Raw genomic sequence first — 24,466 nt, forward strand, 5'->3', positions numbered from 1 at the left:
CTATGCCGCCGGGAGGCACCGCTCAGGCCCCGCTGGGCCGATTTGCATAATTTTTTTTTTGTTACACGCAGCTAGCACTTTGCTAGTTGCGTGTAACCTCCGATCGCCGCCGCTGCCCGCCGATCAGCCGCTATACCCGTCGCCGCAGCCGCACCCCCCCCCCCCCAGACCCCGTGCGCTGCCTGGCCAATCAGTGCCAGGCAGCGCCGTGGGGTGGATCGGATTCCCCTTTGACGTCACGACGTCGATGACGTCGGTGACGTCATCCCGCCCCGTCGCCATGGCGACGGGGGAAGCCCTCCAAGAGATCCCGTTCTTTGAACGGGATCTCTTGATCTCCGTTCGCCGGCGGCGATCGGAGGGGCTGGGGGATGCCGCTCAGCAGCGGCTATCATGTAGCAAGACATTGTCTCGCTACATGAAAAAAAAAAAAATTTTTTTTAAAAAGGGATTTGCTGCCCCCTGGCGGATTTTAACAAACCGCCAGGGAGGTTAAGTTCCCCCTGCGCTCTGCTATCCCCCATACATCACAACCGCGCTGTGCGGGCTGTGTTTACCTCTGTAGTGTCAGTCTCGGCTGCTCCCCCGCCTCCTGCATAGCTCCGGTCCCCGCCCGCGTCCCTTCCCTCCAATCAGCGGGGAGGGAAGGGACGTGGGCGGGGACCAGAGCTATGCAGGAGGCGGAGGGAGCAGCAGACTGACATTATAGAGGTAAACACAGCCCGCTGTTACACGCTGCGTGTCGACAGCGTGGCTGTGATTTATGGGGCATAGCAGAGCGCAGGGGGGGCTTAGGGGGGATTGGGATAGCAACAGAGGCTGGGCTGCATAGGCAGTCCCAGCCTCTGTGTGCAGCTAGCATTGTCAGAACCCCACCTCGGGTTCTCTTTAAAACTCAACAAACCTAACTGGTATCCAGTGCGCAATAAAAAATGTGATGGGTTGGCCTAAATACACTGGTGTTTAAAATAAAAACTATTTATCAATATAAATAAATTCTATTTGTGAATGTTTAAGAGAAATTGTAGTGAAAATAAGGTAATTGGTGGAGGGGTTCAATTAGGTTTACGCATGGGTGGGGGCACTGGTTAGGGGGCTAGGTATTGGTAGAGGGAGGGCTCATGTGAGGATTAGGTTAATGATAGTAAAATATCAGAATTACCAGTGCCCAATAGTGGAATATTGATAATTTTATTAATATTCTACTAGCGGCTATTTTCTGCACTCAAATTTCCATGGGGGCCATTTTGCCTGTACTATTTAAGTACCTGGGAGGATAACCAAGGGGTAATTTATATAAAGAGTATTGCCTGGATGTTACTCCTTGGTATATAGCCAGTGCAGTTTCTAGGTTAAAATGCACCCAGGGCGATGGTGTAAAAATTGTGCCCCCCCCCTTCACCGAGCAAGGTATGGGTGCCCGCAGTATAGGTTAGCCAGGTCTTAGTATAGGTCCCCCCAGTATAGGTAGCCAAGAATAGGTACCCCAGTATAGGTAGCCAGGCATAGGTGAGCCAGTATAGTTGCCCCCGCTATGGGTTAGCCAGGTAGGTGCCTCCAGTATAGGTAGCTGTAACGATTGTGGAATCGTATTCGCGGTCAGTGCACCAGACGTGCGCTGACGCGGCGGATTTCCTCCACAAGCGTATATTTGAGGACACCCAGGCTAGGTGCTATGCACCCGCAGAGGGCAATTCCCTCCGGCAGATGGCGCTGTGGAGTGCAGGCGAACACAGTCGCTGCACAGCCACAGATGCCAGACGGGAATTGTACAGATCCAGGACAAGGTACGATCAGGCAGGGCTGGATAGCCCACAAGAAACAGAGCAAAGGTACAGAATCAATGTGTGTCCACCAAACTAGTCGCCACCCAGCGACGGTGAACACACAACGGCGGAAACGAAGTGGGAATGCAATCGCAAGAATGGCGATTGCCGACAGAGACACAAGACTGAGCAAAACAGGGCACAAGGGTAGCAAAGGCACAGCAAATAATACAATGAGGAGATACGGAAAATAACAAACGCTAGCTAACCGCGAACACCGCACTCATTCGCAACAGTGCACGCAGTTATGCGCGGTCTCCACGTGATAAGCACAATAGAGACAAGCACGCCTACCTAACCATTAACAGACAAACATGAAACAGAGGACGCGAGCGCTTGCTTAACGGTTACCTCACCGAGCCTCCAGCAAGCGTAGCAGACAAGACAGACACACGAAAACAGGGACAAGCGAGAGATAGGATCCACAGCACTAGCGAAAAGTGGCTAGCGCGATCCAGGTACAGAGTAGCAGAACAAAAGGATCCACAGCGCTAGCGGAAAGTAGCTTGCGCGATCCCAGAAGACAGAACAGAAGGATCCCCAGCGCTAGCGAAAAGTGGCTAGCGCGATCCCAGGAGACAGAACAGAAGGATCCCCAGCGCTAGCGAAAAGTGGCTAGCGCGATCCCAGAAGACAGAACAGAAGAGATAGCTGGTAGCAACCACTGCACCAGCTATACTCCAAGAACAGAGATCAGAACCATTTCCTGTCAACCACCGTTGGGACAGGACAATGGCAACAGAACATACAAACAGATAATACAACCTGACTGGGCTAGAAGGGGAGCCTAAAGCAACCCCCAGGAATTAACTATACTAGATAGCAACGGCTAACACTCCAGCAGTGTCCATCAGGAACAGACCATGGAAGGGAAATGACCAGCCAAGCCTTCTGGGAAACATAAAGCTCTTATAGTGCCAGTCATCAAAGAAGGCAGGTAGGGGATTTGCATAACGAATGTATGCAAATTCCCCAGCAAGAGAACAGACCAGAACTTGCAATGGAAAGACAGGTCTCTGTTCCAGAGTCCTACAGCATGCAAACCTAAACAATGGTCAAAAGGCTGCCTGCCTGCGCAGGCAGCTGAGCGGATTCTCACAGTAGCCAGTATAGTTGCCCGCAGTATAGGTTAGATAGGCAGGCGCCCCCGGTATAAGTTAAATAGGTAGGTGCCCCAGTAAAGGGTAGCTAGGTGGGTGCCTCTAATATAGGTAGCCAGAATAGTTGCCCCCAGCATAGGTTAGATAGGTAGGTGCCCCCAGTATAGGTTATTTAGGTAGGTGCCTGCAATACAGGTAACCAGTATAGTTGCCACCTGTATAGGCTAGCTAGGTAGGTGCCCCCAATACAGGTTAGATAAGTGCCCCCAGTATAGGTTAGATAGGTAGCTGCCCCCCAGTGTAGGTTAGATTAGATAGGTGCCCTCCAGTATAGATTAGATAGGTAGCTGCCCCCCAGTGTACGTTAGATAGGTAGCTGCCCCCCAGTGTAGGTTAGATAGGTAGCTGCCCCCCAGTGTATGTTAGATTAGGTAGGCGCCCCCCAGTATAGGTTAGATTAGGTAGCTGCCCCCCAGTGTAGGTTAGATTAGGTAGGTGCCCCCCAGTATAGGTTAGATTAGGTAGGTGCCCCCCAGTGTAGATTAGATAGGTAGCTGCCCCCCAGTGTAGGTTAGATAGGTAGCTGCCCCCCAGTGTAGGTTAGATAGGTAGCTGCCCCCCAGTGTAGGTTAGATTAGGTAGGTGCCCCTCAGTATAGGTTAGATAGGTAGCTGCCCCCCAGCGTAAGTTAGATTAGGTAGGTGCCCCCCAGCGTAGGTTAGATTAGGTAGGTGCCCCTCAGTATAGGTTAGATAGGTAGCTGCCCCCCAGTATAGGTTAGATTAGGTAGGTGCCCCCCAGTGTAGGTTAGATTAGGTAGGTGCCTCCCAGTATAGGTTAGATAGGTAGCTGCCCCCCTATAATGGAGGGGGGAGCCGGCCCCACGGGGAGGGCAGCCCGACCTCTCCCTCTCTCTCCTCTCCCAGGCCGCCCTCCGTGCTCCCCCCTCCAGACTGCAGAGTAATGCGCAGGGAGCGCTGTATACAACATACCTCCCTGTGTTCCAAGCGCTGCTCTCTCGCCGCCGGTCTCTTCCTCTCTGCCTATACGATGATACACACGCTGCTTCCTGTGTAGCCGGAAGCAGCGTGTGTATCATCGTATAGGCGGCAGAGAGGAAGAGACCGGCGGCGAGAGAGCAGCGCTTGGAACGCAGGGAGGTATGTTGTATACAGCGCTCCCTGCGCATTACTCTGCAGTCTGGAGGGGGGAGCACGGAGGGCGGCCCGGGAGAGGAGAGAGAGGGAGAGGTCGGGCTGCCCTCACCGTGGGGCCGGCTCCCCCCTCCATTACACCGCCCCCCTCCCAACAGCGCCCCAGGCGGCGGCACTCCCCGCACGGCCCAAGAAACGGGCCTGTATATAGACTTGTTTATACAGGCAGCTGAATAGCAATTCAACATGGCTCAATCTCACAGCATCCACCAATCCACTGCACACGTGTCCATTGAGCTTTATGAGCAGCACATTCACATGCAAAACACACATAGGGGATTATTTACATTAGGTTTCTCATGTACTGTCTCTCCTAATTTTTTTCACAGATTTTTTTGTATTTAAAACTGTTTAAAGCGGATCTGAACTCTTGCACAGGAGAGATGGAAATCACAGAGAAATCCACCCTGTGTGAGTTTATATAGAAAAAGCCTGTCTAATTCTCCCTTCTCAGCAAGTAATGAGACAGTGTAATTTTTTCTCCCAGCTGTCTGCCGAGTCTGGTAAGTTGTGAGCTAATATGTAAACACAGGAGGTTAATTCTTTCTTCAAACCAGAAAGTTACCAGACTGCAGCATCTCTGAGGAGCTCTATGAGCTGTAACAGGGAAATGTTCTACTGTAAAATTATGCTGTTGCTTATCTTTTAGAGCAGAGAAGAAGTTCTGAGTTCCGGTCCTCTTGAAGCACCCAAAAAGGTAAAAATGTAGTAAAACAAAGGCGAAAATGTAATACCAAAGTTAATTTAATTGGGAACAATTTCCAGAGGCACATTTTGTGAATAAACCCCATAGCATGAACAAGGCCTAACTTCTCAAATGCCGAAATGATGCCACGACAAAACCTATATTTCTGTTATGACAGGTTATCTTAAAGTTAGTGTCATAACAGTAGAGTTCTGGTTCTGTGGAAAGGAGACTAGAGCAATAGTGGAGCAGCTGCCCACTTTCAGCAGATAGCTGAAACAAGGATTTTGATTGGTCACTCTGGACAACTGCTCCATCTTTTATCGCACTCGTTGTGATCAGTGAATTTCATAAAGGAGCATCTGTATGTGGTAATAATGTGTGAGGATAGGATTTTTTTTTCCATTTGAAAAGACATTGATTTACATTAAAAAACAGCTCCACAGAATGCAGCCCCGCCTTTACAAGATTTCCTTCAGATAAAGCCAGCAAATTGATGAATCGGGACAAATAATGGTATAGTAAATATTCTGGAGGTTCAGCCAGCATTACTCCAAATATGTGGCATCATCAACATCTTATGAAAAACCCTTATAAAAAAGCATCAATCTGAAGGCTTGTTTCAGAAATAATGGCAACCTAACAGAATGATTCTGAGTGAAACGTGAGGAATTGAGCTGAGGAATGATGAGTTGTGCACTGTAAAAGAGTCACAAGTCGGGGCTCTGTGTGAGGAGAATAGCAGCTTAATTGGCCAATCTGAATTACACACATTTTATGTGCTTACATAACAACACATCACGCTTGTATTTACCATAAAATGACAAGCGTTTAGGTCCACCAAAGCAGAAGCTGTGCTGCCATAAAAAACATCCCTCATTTCTCATTCTGCAAAATATTATTCATTATATTATTCATTGTAAAAACAACGTACAGTATATTTCCCAATATTGCGTTATTCTGAGCAAAAGGCATCGTATGTATTCAAAGCATTGTATTTCTACATATGTACTGTAGTTAAAATATCCTTGTCTGAGGTCTAAGTGCTGGTTCAGTCAGATGGCTGCCGGCCTACCGTGTTTCCCCTAAAGTAAGACATCCCCTGAGAATAAGCCCTAGCAGGAATTCCTAGCATGCTTGAAATATAAGACATCCCCGAATGTAAGCCCTAGGAGCAGCCCACATGACACCAGCAAATCACACTCTAATACAAAGCCTGGATACAGGAGGAGAGCAGCAGTATAATGTAAGTTCTACAGTCCTGTATATGTGTCAGGCAATTTGTGTTTTTGTTGGAGCCAGCCCTCTTGATCTGTTGTGATAAGCATCAGCAGCATTTCACCTCTTCACCTTTTACCAGGACACACAGCTTATTCTATCACAGCTCTGGGGAGCCGGACAGAGTTCTCTGTTTGTAATGCTAGGCATACACGGCTCGATTTTGCCGATCGATTCTCCCGCTCAATCGATTCCCCACTCGATTCCGCAGACGATTCTCTCATCTTCCGCTCGTTTTTCTTATATTTTTCCATTGACTTCAATGCGGAATAGAATGGCGAATCAATCGGGCGGGAGATCGGACATGTCGGAAATTATCTATCGAGCCATCTTAATGGCTCAGAATCGAGCCGTGTATTCCCAGCATAAGAAATAGACTCTCACCCACATAATCAGCAGAATCAATTTCTTGTAAGTGAGAGCCAATATGTGGAAACCACAAGCTCTGTGCATGCTGCTTGTGTTTCAGCATGGCATGCAGTATATAGATTTTGTATAGGAAAACTACCAGTGTTTTCCCCAAAAAATAAGACATCCTCTGAAAATAAGCCCTAGCACATCTTTTGGAGCAAAAATTAATATAAGACATGGTATGTCCATGTTGGCTGGATAGTCTAATGGTTAAGGGCTCTGCCTTTGACACAGGAGACCTGGGTTTGAATCTTGGCTCTGCCTGTTCAGTAAGCCAGCACCTATTCAGTAGGAGACCTTTGGCAAGTCTCCCTAACACTGCTACTACCTATAGAGTGCATCCTAGTGGCTGCAGCTCTGGCGCTTTGAGTCCGCCAGGAGAAAAGCACTATATAAGTGTTTGTCTTTGTTTAGCACTGGGATCCATCGTATTCTGCAAGGAGATGAATCGCAATGTGTTAACCGTCGATTGCCGAAGATTGTGCACACACCATTGTCAAATGAATTTTCTCTGATGCTGCTTTGTAGCTTATAGCAGTGCTGTCCAACTGGCGGCCCGCGGGCCGCATCCGGCCCGCCAGGCCACCTGCTGCGGCCCGCTCGTCTCCCTGGGATGCAGGCATGGCTTGCGCTATGGGCGCCATGCCTGCTCCCTCTTATTGTGTCCCCGCTGGCCTCTCCGGTGTCCTCGCTGGCCTCTCCTATGTCCCCCTGCTGCCGCTGCCTCTCCTATGTCCCCCCGCTGCCGCTGCCTCACAGATCAGACCTCACAGATCGCGGCGACTGATGTAAACAGAGGGCGCATGGTACCCGCACGGAGTACGTCACATGCGGAAGTGAATCATTAGTCACTTCCGCATGTGACGTTCTGCCGCGCGGGTGTCATGCGCGCGCTCTGCTTGCTTCAGTCGCCGCGATCTGTGAGGTCTGATCTGTGAGGCAGCAGCGGCATCGTCAGCGGGGACACCGGAGAGGCCAGCGGGGACACCGGAGAGGCCAGCGGGGACACCGGAGAGGCCAGCGGGGACACCGGAGAGGCCAGCGGGGACACCGGAGAGGCCAGCGGGGACACAGGAGAGGCCAGCCCCAGAGGTAACGGGCTCGCTACTGGTGGGGGCACCTGTCACTAGCTGGGGGGGGCTCCTGTCACTATCTAACTGGGGGGGCTCCTGTCACTATCTAACTGGGGGGGCACCTGTCACTATCTAACTGGGGGGGCACCTGTCACTATCTAACTGGGGGGGCACCTGTCACTATCTAACTGGGGGGGCACCTGTCACTATCTAACTGGGGGGGCACCTGTCACTATCTAACTGGGGGGGGCACCTGTCACTATCTAACTGGGGGGCACCTGTCACTATCTAACTGGGGGGGCACCTGTCACTAGCTGGGGGGGCTCCTGTCACTATCTAACTGGGGGGGGCACCTGTCACTATCTAACTGGGGGGGGGCACCTGTCACTATCTAACTGGGGGGGGGCACCTGTCACTATCTAACTGGGGGGGGGGGGGGCACCTGTCACTATCTAACTGGGGGGGGGCACCTGTCACTATCTAACTGGGGGGGCACCTGTCACTATCTAACTGGGGGGGCACCTGTCACTATCTAACTGGGGGGGCACCTGTCACTATCTAACTGGGGGGGGCACCTGTCACTATCTAACTGGGGGGCACCTGTCACTATCTAACTGGGGGGGGGCTCCTGTCACTATCTAACTGGGGGGGCACCTGTCACTATCTAACTGGGGGGCACCTGTCACTATCTAACTGGGGGGGCACCTGTCACTATCTAACTGGGGGGGGGGCACCTGTCACTATCTAAGTGGGGGGCACCTGTCACTATCTAAGTGGGGGGCACCTGTCACTATCTAAGTGGGGGGCACCTGTCACTAAAGGGGCATTCTGCTTATTTATGTGAAATGCTGTCTATTTATGTGCCTCATGACTGCTGAATTTGTCTTGTTGGGGGGCCTCATGATTTGTTGGGGGCATCACGATTGCTAAATTTGTCTTGTTGGGGGCCTCAAGATTGCTGAATGTTTCTTGTTGGGGCCTCATGATTTTTTGGGGGCCTCATGATTGCTAAATTTGTCTTGTTGGGGGCATCATGATTGCTGAATTTGTCTTGTTGGGGGCCTCATGATTTGTTGGGGGCCTCATGATTGCTGAATTTGTCTTGTTGGGGGTCACATGATGCGAACTGTGAGACTATGGAAAAGCTGAATCGTCATCATGAGACAATAGCATTAAACCTACTTTTTTAGCTTTTTAAAACGGAAAATAAAACTGGGAGGTAAAAACCCACATTTTTCAGGAGTAGGATGGATGAAATTGTTTATCTTCACAGTTTATTTTCAACTTGGATTTTCCATAATGTTCATGTATGAGTTAAAACGTTTGTATGTAGTTTAAATTGCTGTTGCCACTTTGCGATAAGTGACTTTTGGGTTGCAGTTTGGACACTCGGCCTCCAAAAGGTTCACCACCACTATCCTAATCTAATGTCCCACATTGCTAAGTTCATGTAAATTTGTCTCCACCCGTGGCCACACCCGCATTCTGGTCCATGGCCACACCCATTTTTCGGCGCGGCGCGCTACCCTCGTGTTTTCTGGCGCGCTACGCGCGCCACACAACTTCACCATTATTTTAAATTGCATTTTGTGAAAAGTGCTGCCAATCTAATTATCCTTTACTTGCATTTTTTCCGGGGGGGGGGGGGGGGGGGGGGGCTGCGGCTCTAGCAAGAACCTTCGGCCCTCCACCATGGGGTCTGAAAAAAAAATGGCCCTCCATGCCCATGAAGTTGGACAGCACTGGCTTATAGCATCAGTTGTGTTTGTGGTTTCCTATGCCCCCAGGAGCTCAAAACGCGACAACAGGAACCTATGCAAACGCTTTTCTGCTCTGTAGCAAAATGAGACATCAGAAGCCAGCTATGTGAAAATCAAAATTAACAAATAACAAACAAATCTCTACAGACACCTTCATTTTGGTAAACACTGACATCAAGTTGGTCAGTGATTTCAGGCGATTTTACACCTAAGAGGTGCGGTGATCACATGGCAGGGGAGCCTGTTGCCGAATCCACGCACCACAGAAATCCCTATTTCTATGACCCTGCACCGCAGTCATATGCATGGTGCCGCCCCTTACTCAGTGAGAAACTTCCTGTTGGGCAGGAAGTACTTCACTGGGATTTCCGTCGGTCAGTAGGCATGGATCATGCAGCAACGCACTGCAGACTGTGCATCGGAAATGCGGTGATCTGATATTTCCAATGCATCTCATTCCATTCTCATGAAGTGTGCAATTCTCCTGTGGGGATGGGGCGGGGCAGCATAACGCAGGGCAACAGAGAGCGCTAGTGTAAATGGGGCCTCAGAGGTATGAGTTGCTGAGACAAGCATATGTAACTTTCCTGTCAATACTGAACTATTTTCTCCCCCGTTCCACATCCCAAGCTTACATATAGCTCCTTTAATATTATAAACATCTTAATACATGGATGAAATCAAAGGAAAGTTAAAGCCAGTAAAAGATTGGATAGCTGCTGTGAATTCTGTTTTAAAGAGACACTTAAGCCAGAAAAAAAATGAGTTTTACTCACCTGGGACTTCTACCAGCCCCCTGAAGCAGTCCTGTGCCCTCGCAGTCATTCACTAATCCTCTGGTCCCCCGCTGCCAGCTAGTTTCATTTTTGCCGACAGGCCCGTCAGGACTGGCCACGCGTAGCTTTTTCCGCATCCCCGACTGTAATTAGCGCTATTGCGGGCTGCAAGCTTACAAAAATACGTGTTGCCGCATTACGCACGCATAGATATGCGACAACGCGTATTTTTGTTCGCGTTGCGGCCCGCAATAGCTCTAATTACAGTCGGGAATGCGGAAAAAGCTACGCGTGGCCAGTCCTGACGGGCCTGTCGGCAAAATTGAAACTAGCTAGCAGCGGGGGACCAGAATATTAGTGAGTGACTGCGAGGGCACAGGACTGCTGCAGGGGGCTGGTAGAAGCCCCAGGTGAGTAAAAGTCATTTTTTTTTTCTGGCTTAAGGTTCACTTTAAGTAGCAAATGATGGTATGACTTATTATAATGCAGAAACTGTGGAACTGAGTCCAAATAACGGCTGATAACACATAAGGCTTTAAAGGGAGTCTGAAGCGAAAATAAAAAAAATTAAAAAAAACAGATACTTACAGATACCTAAAAAGAAGGAAGGCTCTGGATCCTATAGATCCTTCCTGTTCCTCTCCTTGTCCTGTCATTCCTGCGCTGGCTACCCCTGATCAGTCGGAGACTGGTCTCTTCTGCATTGTGTGTGCCTCGGAAGTCTTCAGGAGCACTCGGGCTCCTGAAGGTGGGATGCAGCATTCTGCGCACACGCGAGCGCCCTCATTTGTGCGCAGTACAGAGCCACCTGTTCCAGGGAGCACTTAAGCTCCCAAAGCCTCCCACGGGGGAACAGGGGATGATGAGAGGAAAGGAAAGGCTCTATGGGACCAGAGCCTTCCCTCTTCTTAGGTATCGGTTTGTTTTTTATTTTTTTAAATAAGGCTTCAGATTCACTTTAAATGCATTTAAAAATATGTAATATTATGTACAATCTTTCCTACTCTGGATTTTCTCTTCCATCTCAACTCTATACTTTATTTTTTCTCCCTTCTGAAATATTTATCTGCTTCCATTCGCAACTATACTACTCAATCTACTCTGTAATCGCTTAACTATTGAATAGTGAATTGAATTAAATTAGTAGCAAACAGGGTCGGACTGGGCCTCCAGGAAGTCGGGGGATTTCCCAGTAGGCCTAGCTGCTGCTTGTAAGCCCCACCCACAGGCTGTTCTGACATGCGGTGGGGACCTGGGAAGGAAATGTGCTGTACCTGTGAGCAGCATGTGGCATGTTCACTGCTCCATCACAGACCATCCAGCAGCAGCACATCTGGTCGGCATAAGCCCCACCCCCTGATCATGGTAGTCCTACCCCCTGATATTAGTAGCCCCACCCCCGCATGGGACGCTAAAGTGAGGGAGTCTGCCTAGGAAGCCCTCAGCTTAGTGAATGCTCCTGCCTTGGGACACTAGTGGCATGTGGCTACTGGCTAGAAGGTGGAAACCCTGCCTAGAGGAAGCCCACCCCTTGTACAGAGGAAGTCCTGCCCCCTGCCTGGAGCAGTAGAGGACTAGGCAGCAGCTAGCAGAAACAAGGAGAAGAGTGGCTGTCATGTTAGGAGGTAGCCAGTAAGTATGCATTAGCATCAGTCTCCCTCTCTCCACTAGCACTAGTGACCTTCTCCCTCCCACCTCTAGCACCAGTGACCATCTCCCCCCCCCCCCCCCCTTAGTCTCATTACCTACTCCCTCCACTAGCACCAGCCACCTTCTCCCCCCCCCCCCCCACTAGCACCAGCTATCTTCTCCCTCCCCCCCCCCCCCCACTAGCACCAGCGATCTTCTCCCTTCCTCCCACTAGCCCTGTGACCTTCTTCCTCCCTCCACTAGCTCTAGTGACCTTATCCCTTTCCACTTTAGCCCCATGGCCTTCTTCCTCCCTCCACTAACCCCAGTAACCATCTTCCTCCCCCCACTAGTACCAGTGACCTTATCTATTCCCCACTATTACCAGCAACCTTTTCCCTATCCCCACCAGCCCCATGGCCTTCTTAATCCCCTCACTAGCACCAGTGTTTTTCTCTCTCCCACCACTAGCATCAGCGACCTTCTCCCTCTTCCCACTAACATCAGAAAACTTTTTCCTCCCCCCACTAGTCCCCGTGACCTTCTCCCTGCCCCCACTAGCACCTGTGACCTTCTTCGTCCCCCCACTAGCTCCAGCGACCTTATCCTCCCCCAAGCAGGATCATCCACCAGGCAACCTAGCCATGTGTCTGAGGCTTAGTGGATGTCTCTCCATTTCAGATTACCATAAGGACCACAAGCGAGGCCCCAATCTATTACCTTAATCCATCTGTACTCTCCCCACTAGCACCCATGGCATCTTAATACATCTCCGCTCTCCTCACTAGCACCTATTACATCTTAATCCATCTCTGCTCTCAGAGATGGATTAATATGGCCCCATTACATTGTAATCCATTTCTGCTCTCCCCACTAGCACCAGCGACCTTCACTCTCCCCCACTAGACCTGGTGACCATCTCCTTCCCCCACTAACCCCAGTGACCTTCTACCTCCCCCTACTAGCCCCAGGTACCTTTTCCCTTCCCGCATTATCTCCAGTGAGCTTCTCTTCCCCAATAGCTCCAGTGACCTTCTCTCTCCCCTACTAGCCCCAGTGACCTTTTCCCTGCCCCCTCTAGCTCTAGTGACCTTCTCTCTCTCCCTACTAGCCCCAGTGACCTTCTCCCTGCTCCCACTAGCTCCAGTGGCCTTCTCTCTCTCTCTCTCTACTAGCCCCAGTGACCTTCTCCTTGCTCCCACAAGCTCCAGTGACCTTCTTCCTCTCTCCACTAGCTTCCCCTCCCCCACTAGCCCCTGTGACCTTCTCGCTCCAACATTAGCATCAGAGACCTTCTCACTAGCTCTTGTGACCTTCTTTCTCCCCTCACTAGTACCAGTGACCTTCTACCTGCCACCACTAGCCCAAGTCAACTCTCCCCCCAAATACCTCTGCGACCCTCACCCTCCCCTTACTATTTCTAGTGACCTTCCCCCACTAGCTCCAGTGACCTTCTCCCTCTGCTTAATAGCCCCAGTAGCCTTCACTCTACCCCCACTAGCGCCAATAACCTTTTACCTCCCACACTAGCCCCAATGACCTTCTCTCTGCCCCCACTAGCCCCAATGACATTCTCTTTTCCCCCTCTAGCCCCAGTAATTTTCTCCCTCTCCCCACTAGCTCTAGTCACCTTCTCCCTCCCTGCAGTAGCACCAGTGACCTTCTGCCTTCTTCCACTAGCTCCAGTGACCTTCTGCCTCACACCACACGCCCCAGTGACCTTCACCCTTCCTCCACTAGCCCCAGTGACCTTCTGCCTCCCCTACAAGCCCCAGTGACCTTCTCCCTTCCTCCACTAGCCCCAGTGGCCTTCTCCCTAGGACAAGCAGAAAGCACAGCATTTATTATTTGACAATAATGATTGCTGTATTTAGTATTTTGAGGTTATTTTTCTAGCATGTGCCATTTTGGGGATTTATATAGACAAATATATGAGCAAAAACACACACATTGACAAAAAATGTACATTTTTGTTGTCCGCTTTATTAGGTACGTCTTAATAATACTTTGCTGCAGCCCCCGAGTTTGCGTTTGTGGAAAAAACGAACTGCTCTGGTGTGCACCAGCCCATTGAAATACACTACCCAAGCAGTTTACAAACAGCTAGCGTTTTTAAAAATGCTCATGAACCGCTCTGGTGTGCACCAGCCCTTAAAAAAATCCTGGAACCACCCCTGCATATTCATGTTGCTGACTATCCTGAGAGGACCTCACAATCTAATCCCTACCATAGTCTAAGTGGGCCCTAGGCTGAAACTCTCTGGAGGGCCCTCAGTGTCCCAGTCTGACCCTGGCAAACAATGACCTAACCGATCTTGGGACAAGTAACATACTGATAAAGCTTAGCCGGTACCTATCCGAGAACTGTCTCTTTCAGCTGCTGAGTTTGAAAAAAAGGAAAAGAAAAATTCAGGGTTCTACTATCACGATCATGATACAAAGTTACGCAAGTTACTTTACATGACAGCTGAATAGCTGTGCTTCAGGGAATGCACCAAAATTGAGTAACAGACATGTCGGTGGATCCTATGTTAAGCATCGGATCTGTTCAGACCTTTTCCAATGTGTCTGTTCACAAACTTCTGCCCTGCATGATTTTTACAGACACCAGATGGAATTTGGACATGTTATAATAGCAATGCTATTATGACATGTCTGGTGCAACCGACAGATCTGAACAAGGAGTTCATGCCACAAGGATGGTGACAATGCATCGAACTTGGCTATAATTCAGGAAACAAGCATTCAATTAATCAGGGCGCTGCCATCGTACAAGCGAGACACGCCCCCGCTTGGGCCCTCACTGTAAGGGGGGCCTCGCTCTGCTGCTGGCGGCTCCTCCCCACCCACCAACTGGTCCGTTGGTCCCCTCCTTCTGAAATCCCCCTCCTCCCTGGCTGCTGTTCAAACCACATATCAGCGGTGACACGCAAGCAGCTGGCAGCTAGGCAATGCCCAATAACGGTGCGGCTGTTATACAGGAAGCAGACATAACTTCCTGTATAACAGCAGCATTGTTACTGAGTATTTCCTGGCTGTCGGCTGCTTGCATTTCACCGCTGTTATGCGGTGTAAACAGCCGCCGGGCAGGAGGGGGATCCTACAGGAAGAGGGGACCAGGCGGCAGTCGGCAGATTAGGTAAACGGGGGAGGGGGAGTCGGGCTACTACCTATTTCTGCCTATACCTATTTCTGGATATACCTATCCCTGACTACACCTATTCCTGACTACCTATTCCTGGCTATACCTATTCCTGACTACACCTATCCTGACTACCTATACCTGGCTGCACCTAGAACTTTGCGCACACATTATTGCGCGTGCTAAATGCAATGATGCATGTGTTTATAATAGTGATTGCTCCTTAACATTTATCAGCTGTTTTTTTGCCTTTAAAAGCTTTCCTTATCACCACCTGCTTCAGAATGGTTTGCGACTGAGCAAGTAAGTGTTGTTGGTGTGTGTGGGTCCCTTATGTTTTTTATTTTGTAATTTTTTTTTTAAGTTTGCAATGTCATTCTGTCATGTTATTTTTTAAAAAAAGTTTTGGTTGAAAGGGATGCTTAGGTGAAAACGGTTTAGTCACCCGCCCCTGCAGTTGTCCCATGGCCATGCAGTGTGGTTTGTATCCTCCTGTCCCCCGCCCTATCTGCTTAACGCGCGTACTTATCAGTAAACTTTTCATGCACAACATGCACATGGGTTTATGCACGTGTTTGCACTTGAAAAGCTTTAACACGTGATAACTGTGTTATCACGCTTTATAAATCGAGCCCTTGGTCTCTACATAGGTCAATTTTAAAATACAGGGAGAATAAGTTTACAGAGCAATATTATTCTTCACTGAAAATAAGGAAAATGCCAACTTACATCGTGGAGCTGTTGGAGTAGTTGTCTCAGGATGTGGTATTTCTGGAAAATAGATAAATATTCAGCTGATCAGTTCAGCAGAGGCATTCAATACAATTTGTGTTGTCAGTTGTGTATATCAGACACTCCAGATGCAATTATTATTATTATTTAGTTTTTATATAGCGCCAACACCTTCTGCACCGCTGTACAGAGTATATAGTCCTGTCACTAACTGTCCATCGAAGGGGCTCACTATATAATAATCCCTATCATATAAATAACTTAACTCCCCCCCCCCCGCCCCCCCCCCCCCCCCCCCAAAAAAAAACCTTAAAACGTATCTTTTCCAGACACGCAGAATTAGTACTTTAAGAGATTGTCTAACAACTATATCCTCAAGATAAAGCATGAGGCTCAGTTCCCACTCGCATCTAAAACATTCTGTCTGTCGCATTGGGAAGCAGCAGACAGACAGATATGTTCAAGGCTCCTATGTTGCGGTGAGCACAACGCTCTCTTGTGCAGCGTACAATAATTCAATAATTTTGAAGACCTGCAGAGAGTCAGACATATCGTAGATAGAAATGCTATGCATGCCATGTCCGAAACAATGGAAACAATGGAGACACGGTGGCTAGATGTTCGTGCGGTGGATGGTGAAAGCGCATCCACTATTAAGGTGATTGGCCATACATCAGCTGACCAATAAACCAATCAACCATCCAATTTGATTATTATAATCAAATTGGATGAAAATTGGTGCTGCCAAGTGCATGCCCGACCGACAAAGTGACCAAAGTAGTCAATTTGCAAATGAGCGACGAGACAATGAACCCCCCACTGCTACCGCCGCAATGTATAAATGTATGTAGTGCGTGCATTTATACATTACCTGTCCGGTGTCAACCTCCACGCGGTTTCCGTCCATCTCGCTGGGTTCCGTATAGACGCCGGCGGCGCATAGCCTCTGACGTCAGATGCTACGCGCCGCTAGCGTGTATGTGGATGTTATCCGGCGAGATGGACGGACACCGTGCGGAAGCTGCTACAGGACAGGTAATGTATAAAAATTGCACACGCTACATACATTTATACATTTTTGGGCCAGCGGCGGGGTGGACGGTGCGGGCTCAGCTCGTTCCCTGATGATTTAATGCTGAAATCGGATGGGAATTGGCCTGTAGTGTATGGGCAGAATCGACCAAGAGAAAAATGTATCTCTAATCAGATTCAATTAAAGATAAATTTGTCTCTTGGTCAAATCTCCCCATAATCTTCTTATGTATGGCCACCTTAACTGTGCATGAAAGAAATCTGATTAGTGTGGACCGAGCCTAAAGGAGGAATGTCATACCCAGAGCTACTGGCCTAACATAAGCAGTAATGAATCAGGAAGAAGCCTACAAAATTAGCAATTAGTTTTTTTGTGATTTTTTCCAAAGTGTAGAACAAATAACATTTCTGCAAATATGCACAGTTTTTGTGAAAACACATTTCCCTCATGGTCTGGTCTATTGATTTTGAGGTATTTTAAAGAACAGTGTTGTTTTTGTGAAAATTCAGTATGTTCACATTAAGAGTCCCATCTTCATGAAAATAGGACGATTTTCATGAAAAAATGAAATTCAAGTAAAACGGCCATATTCACCCATCACTAAGGTGGACACAGTTTTTACCAAGGTACTCTTGGATAGTAGAAGTGCCGGTTTGACCCTGACACAAGAATAAGTAGTAAGATATTCTAAAGTTTTAAATCGAGTTTGATTTTTCATATTAACCAAACCAGGGGCTGGCAAAAACGTTGTTCTCTTTTTGCTTATTCTTATTATTCTGTTAGATATTGATTTGACTTTTTCTGTGCAGCAGAACAACACAGAACCAACAATGTTATATAACATTGTGGAAAATAATCATTCATTTGTCAGTTCAAAACATACTTGTGCATGGAGGTGAAAAGCTTTCATTAACCAATCACTATAAAGAAATGGAGCATATGTAACCAATTGACAACAAGTCACATGGTCTAGTCTACTAATCATCGCACTTGACCCCACATATTCGGTCAACTTTTACACTGACGAAGCTCATGTAAAATTAGTGTTTCACCCATTTGTTCAAACTCGAGTGTAGTTCTCTCTCAGTCTGAGATTGTTTGCATCCCCTGGCTTGGATCCAGGCTTGCGCTTTCAGGGTCAGATATTAGATAATGCCTTATTTTTAAAACTCAAATCAGTGATTGCAGGTTAGAAAACCATGCAATACTCTAACCCCTTATGAGTCATAAACTGTACTCAAAACAATTATAAATATATTACTCCACGGCCTCCAAAATGAGCCTCTAAGTTTGGAGCCTATGTATAAGAAATATCCAGAAAAAAGCAAGAAAGTGGTGGTATGGTGTCATCATTATACTCTACTGAGCTGGATCGGGACATTTTGGTGTGGGGTTCTTCAGTCATCTAACAGACGCCTGTGATAATCATTGGTAATCAGGGGTCCAATGGGTGCCTGATGTGGCTGGTAGCCGACCAGCTACCACATAGTGAAATAATGGTTGTATCCATGGGGGCGGGGTGGGGGGGGGGTTGTCACTGATCTTTGTTCAATACAGATGATACTGACTTCTGAAAGGAAAGGTCACCTTTGTGTTTAATATTACCTTTGAATTTAATAAAGATAGAAAAGGGAGGGAGGTGAGTCAAAGATGGGAATAAGGAAAATAGATAGAGACAGGGATATAGAGAAGAGAAGAGTGTAGATCACTTGAACTTCTTCTAGAAATAGAAGAAAAATGTTTTGAAGTTTCTTAATACCTGTGTATAGAACTGGATGGTGACCTGCAAATCAGAGAAGTAATATGGTTACTGGATAGGTCTCGCATATGAAATCAAGATGGAAAGAATAAAAGCCAACGCCCCTCATTAAAATTCAAATCATGAGATACATAAAAATGAAAGTCAGATTAGTGTGAGAGGTAGAAGGGGTGTGTTGTGTCCACTGTGCCTGCACTCTGTGGATGGAGCTACTAACACACTATGCAGGCACAATGTACACATCTTCTACTCTTGCATTCATGTACATACTGAAGAGAAGCCCAATAAAAAGGTCAATTGCTTGTGAATGGTGTGGCTAAGAAAATACCACCCCTCCTTAATTTTAGAAAATGCAAATCTCTCCCACAGAGAAATACCCCCCCCCCCCCCCCCCATGGTACAGTGTCTTTGTCCTGTCCCAATATGACAGCTCAAGGAAGCATGTGGGGATCTATATTACAGTTGTCTTACCTGAATTGACACTTATTCTCATGAAGCATAGCATGGTCGGAGGAGTCCAGCATCTTGCACCAAGGAAAATAGCAACATTATTATGTCTTCATCCTTGCGGTGCGTCTCTGCTCTGATACCCACGTGGCATGTTACGTCAGTACGTATAGGCTGCTGGGTCATGGAGATAAGGCACACCGCGAGGATGAAGACAGAGGCTCACAGAGTGAAGAAGGAGTATGCAGGAGTATATGTAAGGGTGCATTCACATTGGATTGGCACATTAGCAGTGCGGTGTGGGGAAATACATCAGCATAAGGCAAGGCATGCTGTGTGGTTAAGGACAACGTGCACATTTACACCGTGTTCCAAATTACTATGCAAACCGCATTTAGGTGTCATAAAGATTAAATATTTTGTTTTTCAATTAAACTCTTGGTATTGTGTATATGGTATTGTGTCTAAGGGCTCTTTTGATCCCTGAAATCAATCTTGGAAACCTCTGATAACTAATTTGCCAGGTGAGCCCGACTAAAGGAAAAATTACTAAAAAAGGGTGTTCCACATTATAAAGCAGACCGCTATTTTCAAGAAATATGAGAAAGAAAAATGATCTCTCTGCTGGCGAAAAGTGTGAAATAGTTGAGTGCCTTGGACAAGGTATGAAAACCTTACATATTTCATGAGAATTTAAGCATGATCATTGAACTGTTAAAAGATTTGTGGCTGACTTAGAGCACAAACCGGTTTGTGCAGATAAAAGGAAACGAGGAAGGGTTCTGCCAAACAAATACAACGGATTAAGAGAACAGCTGCTAAAATGCCATTACAAAGCAGCAAACACATATTTGAATCTGCTGGTGCCTCCGGAGAACATCCAAATGCAGGATTCTCCAGAGGATTTCAGTGCATAAACCTTCTATTCAACCACCCCTAACCTAAGCTCACAAGCAGAAACAGCTGCAGTGGGCCAAGAACTACAAAAATACTAATTTTTGAAACAGTCTTCTCTTCATGGTCCAGATGGATGGAGTGGTGGAGGGTTGGTTAACAGCCACCCCATTCCAACAAAGCTGCAATGTCAACAACAGAGTAATGTTTTGGGCTGGAATCATGGCAAGCGAGCCGTTCAGATTCTTTAGGGTCCCTGAAGGTGTGAAAATTACCTCTGAAAAGTATGTGGAGTTTCTGACTGCCCAATTTATTCCATGGCACAAAAAGAATAACCGTATTTCCCATGATAAAATCATATTCATGCATGACACTGTACCATCTCATGCTGCAAGGATTCTCTTTGCGTCATTGGCTGCTATTGGCATAAAAGGAGAGAAACTTATGTTGTGGCCCCCAGCCTCCCCTGACCTCAATCCTACTGAGAACCTTCAAAGCAACTGCAAGCAAAAAAATCTATGAGAGTAGGAGGCAGTTTACATCCAAACAGCAGCTCTGGGAGCCTATTCTGACATCCTGCAAAGAAATTCAAGCAGAAACTCTCCAAAACTCACAAGTTTAATGGATGCTAAAATTGTAAAGCTACTATCAAATGTGGGGTCCTATGTTCATAAATAACTTGACCTGGTGAGATATTTTTAATTGAAATAGCTTTTGATCTCAGTAAATATGGCCTCTTAATACTGCAAATTCAACAAATGACCGTTTACATTTTTTGTTTTTAAAAATCATACTGTTATCATGAGGAGGTTTGTTCAGTAACATTTGAATTATACTAGCCGATGACTCAAAAATGGTGCTGACTGCCATTTGTATCAACTATTCAGGAAAATCAGAGAAAAATATAATCTGCATAATAGTTTAGAACACAGTGTAAGGTGTAGTAAACCATACTTTTAATTGACTTTATGCTTCGCTGTATGCATCCCATGGCACACCCAACGCACAATGCGACTTTTGCCCTCCATTGTGTTGCAATCCTGATTTTACAGGGAATACAATGCAACAGTGTAAACCTAGCCTAATGGTATAAACTAGAAGAAAGGTTTATATGGTCACAACCAGATCAAGTGCATTCATCCCAAATAGTTTACAAAAATAAGACAGTAATAAAATCAAACAACAAATCACAGTAACTGGGTGAATATTTTGAATGACACACATTTTACAGTTGGCAGGTCACTTCATCACAGGTCAAACAAGAGAGTCACTTCTTGCTGAGTATAAATCAGCAGCCAATCCAATCAAACTGGGATAAATAATATATGTGAAAACCAGTGGCGTAGCTAAGGAACTGTGGGCCCCGATGCAAGTTTTACAATGAGGCCCCCCAAGCACTCTATACATGACAATTGATACGGCGCACCAAAACCTGTCAATGGCAAATACAGTGTCAGAGATGCAAGAAGGGGATGGGGAACAGCTTGTTAATGATTACCACTATTCAAAGTATCTACATGATAGGTGCACATCCAATTATGTCCTATGAAACCGTAATACCCTAATCCCACCTATTTCTTAGCACTAAAAACAAACCAGGCCTGACTGCAATTGACAGTGGAATAATTAGGCCAATGCAGCCCAATCTTTTTATTAACTTTTAACATTTTAATATAAAACAATTTATTCAACTCGTTTAACAAGAACTTTTTTAAACCTGCAAGGCAAGGCATTCCGGAGGTTAAACCGTTGACCTACTCATCGGGAAACACTATGGGCCTGCAGCCATATTCTGGCCCCCAGCCGCACCACAGACTCGGGGACAGCGGCATGGCCTTCACGAACCAATTTTCTATGACGCCTCTTACCAAGAGGAAATCACCCGGTGAAATTCCTCGAATCAGATTTAGCTCCATCCCCTGGACACCTTGCCCCGCCAGCTGCAATGACAAAACTTACAAAACCAAAAACAATAGGGCGGGTGGGCGGGAAACTTTCTCCTGCCTCCTCTTTCCTTGCCCTTGCTGCACTACTTCCTTCCGGACTCCGCCCTTCCTAACCTAGCCTGGCACCACCCCTAACGCTCCTCCCCTCCAGCTTCTGACCAGGGGATAATCCATCCCCCAGTCCGATTAACCCCTAAGCTGCCTGACAAATGGCTAGCCCTATCATGGGTGGCCTTTCCTTAGCTGCGCTCCCCAGGCCCTGCTGAAGTGATTATTATGAGCACAGGACCAATAGAGAGCTAATACGGTAGTTGAGGGAGGGCCCTCCGGGGCCCCTCTGGCCCAAAGGCCCCGATGCGGTCGCTACCTTTGCACCCCCTATTGCTACGCCCCTGGTGAAGACTGCACCTATTGTCTCTGCCTCCACCATTTAGATTGTAAGCCTCTGGCAGGGCCCTCCTCCCCTAGTGTTTCCAGCTTGATTATGCTATTCTACTGTCTGACACCCCACTTGTGGATTAGAACAGTCTCTATTGTGACCAAACACAATGAACTACTGTTACCAAATCATTTGCATGATCTTGTTTTGTTGTGAGTTCCTTGTATGTCCTATCTTGTATGTTAACCCATAAGGGATCTCAATATGTTATAGCCACCTAACACACTACCAGGAGGGATTGTAAAAACATGTCAAGGGATCTCAATATGTTATAGCCACCTAACACAGTACCAGGAGGGATTGTTAAAACATGTCAACTTCTGGGCTTCAGAAATGAACACCACTATACACATTGACCAATGGCTGAAAGCTTCACAGCACCTTTCCAAATTCTCTAAATGTGTTGCGCATTGGGAAACTGTCCATACAATTTTCTTAAACTGGTGCTATACTCCTACTAAAATCTCCAAGTTTAGTAAGGAAGACACCAACCTATGCTGGAGAAAATGCGGAGAGGTAGGTTCCTTATACCACATTTTGTGGCAATGTCCTAAAATAATACCGGTATGGGCCTACATATTCACAGAAATATCCAACTCTATCGGTTGGACAATCAACCCCTCTCCACAAATAGCCCTTCTACACATAGATCTACACATTATCCCAGCTGAACATAAACTATGGGCAACACAACTAATTAGTACAACCAGACAAGCCATAGTATCAAACTGGAAAGATCCTACACCACCTCTAACAAACAATATCATGAAACAAGCCTACCTCAATCTGAACATGGAACACAGAGTAAGAGGCATAGATAAAACGGGGGAGGGTTACATTTATTACAAGACATGTTTAAGCGAAACTAAAGTTTTGTTGAATTCGAAATGGTCTGGATATAACCCATCCTACATATGGCATTAGTTATCTAAAACAACTCTCTGTAGAGGACAGTACCATTGTACTGTCATAGCAGACCTGACCTAAATCACAACAACATACTATTTTCTGGATAACTAAGGCCATAAGTGATCAGTGGAATAATATATGCTCTTACATATGGATATAGAATGACGAGTCGATGATGATGTTGTTGTTGTTTTTGGTTTATTTTGTTTCATGTTTATTTTATTTTATGAGCTTTTCAGACTTACTTGTGACCATACAAGGTATTTATACAGTATAGCTATCTCATCATTTCGAGACTTTAACCAGCTCAATACATACTGTTTGTAAGCTTATTTTGAAAAATGTCAATAAAACTTGAAGTAAAAAAAAAAAAAGAAATAAGATAAAGCAAGACATACCAAGAACCGTCACCATGGCTTTGGCTGTCTTGACGGGCATGGTGAAAATTGAGCAAGTGTACTCGCCCTCATCAGATAGCACAACATTACTAATACTGATGGATAGCTCAAAGGGTGTTGACTTGACCAGTTCGATTCTGTTATCTTTGAGAACTGCGGAAAGAGTAAAGAAACAACATTTTCATATATATGTATCCAAAGACAAAATCTAAAGTCAGAACATATTTTCCTGTATGTATATCTATAGTATTAGGGCCTGTTTCCACTACACGCAGATTGGATGCAGAAAAACTGACTCCAATGAATGCCTGTGGGAAAATCTGCATCAGAAAAATCGAGTTTAGTGGAAACAGGCCCATAGGCATGGCCGGATTTCAGGCAAGGCCACATAGGCCATGGCCTAGGGCACCAGGAAAGCAAGGGGCGGGCTGTGGGCAGCAGGGAGGCAGTAGCAGTTAGCCTGCCATACATTCATCTTGCAACACAGAGTTTGCACACAGCATTTTGTGGCTACCAACAGCCGGATCTGGCACTCGGGGATGAAGGGGCAGCGAATGGGCACTTACAGTGATCTCTGAGCTGCCTGTCACTCACCAAATGTTCCGCTCACCAAGGAGTTTACAATCTAATCCCTGCCATCATGTCACTAACTGTCCTCAGAGGAGCCTACAATCTAATCCCTGCCATCATGTCACTAACTGTCCTCAGAGGAGCCTACAATCTAATCCCTGCCATCATGTCACTAACTGTCCTCAGAGGAGCCTACAATCTAATCCCTGCCATGTTGGGGGGGGGGGGGGGGGGGGAGTATAGGATGTTGTTGGTCCTGGGGCAGCTCCTTATAGTGGGCCTTGGGCAGTAAAAAGTACAAATCCGGCCCTGCCCATAGGCAGTCATTGGAGTCAGTTTTTCTGCATCCATTCTGCGTGTAGTGGAAACAGGCCCTTAAAGCAAGTGATGTATTAACTGATATACTGTAGATACAATTATTATTATTTATATAGCGCCGACATCC

General features: G+C 46.9%; 1 protein-coding gene across 8 annotated transcripts in view; it reads right to left on the reverse strand.

Moving 5' to 3' along the window:
- LOC137532545 (inter-alpha-trypsin inhibitor heavy chain H4-like) overlaps nucleotides 1–24,466 on the reverse strand; it is a 250,307-nt gene that overhangs the window by 77,622 nt on the left and 148,219 nt on the right. For 6 of the 8 annotated variants that reach the window (XM_068253163.1, XM_068253162.1, XM_068253160.1 and 3 more), the window contains 3 exons: nucleotides 23,452–23,604; nucleotides 18,419–18,442; nucleotides 15,624–15,665 (listed from right to left, as the gene is read on the reverse strand). In XM_068253163.1, the coding sequence (XP_068109264.1) occupies nucleotides 15,624–15,665; nucleotides 18,419–18,442; nucleotides 23,452–23,604 (219 nt within the window). The remainder of the gene's footprint in view (nucleotides 1–15,623; nucleotides 15,666–18,418; nucleotides 18,443–23,451; nucleotides 23,605–24,466) is intronic. The other 2 variants (XM_068253161.1, XM_068253164.1) reach the window with 2 other exon arrangements.

Source organism: Hyperolius riggenbachi, chromosome 9 (assembly GCF_040937935.1).
Source record: "Hyperolius riggenbachi isolate aHypRig1 chromosome 9, aHypRig1.pri, whole genome shotgun sequence".
In the NCBI taxonomy this organism is placed as follows: Eukaryota; Metazoa; Chordata; class Amphibia; order Anura; family Hyperoliidae; genus Hyperolius; species Hyperolius riggenbachi.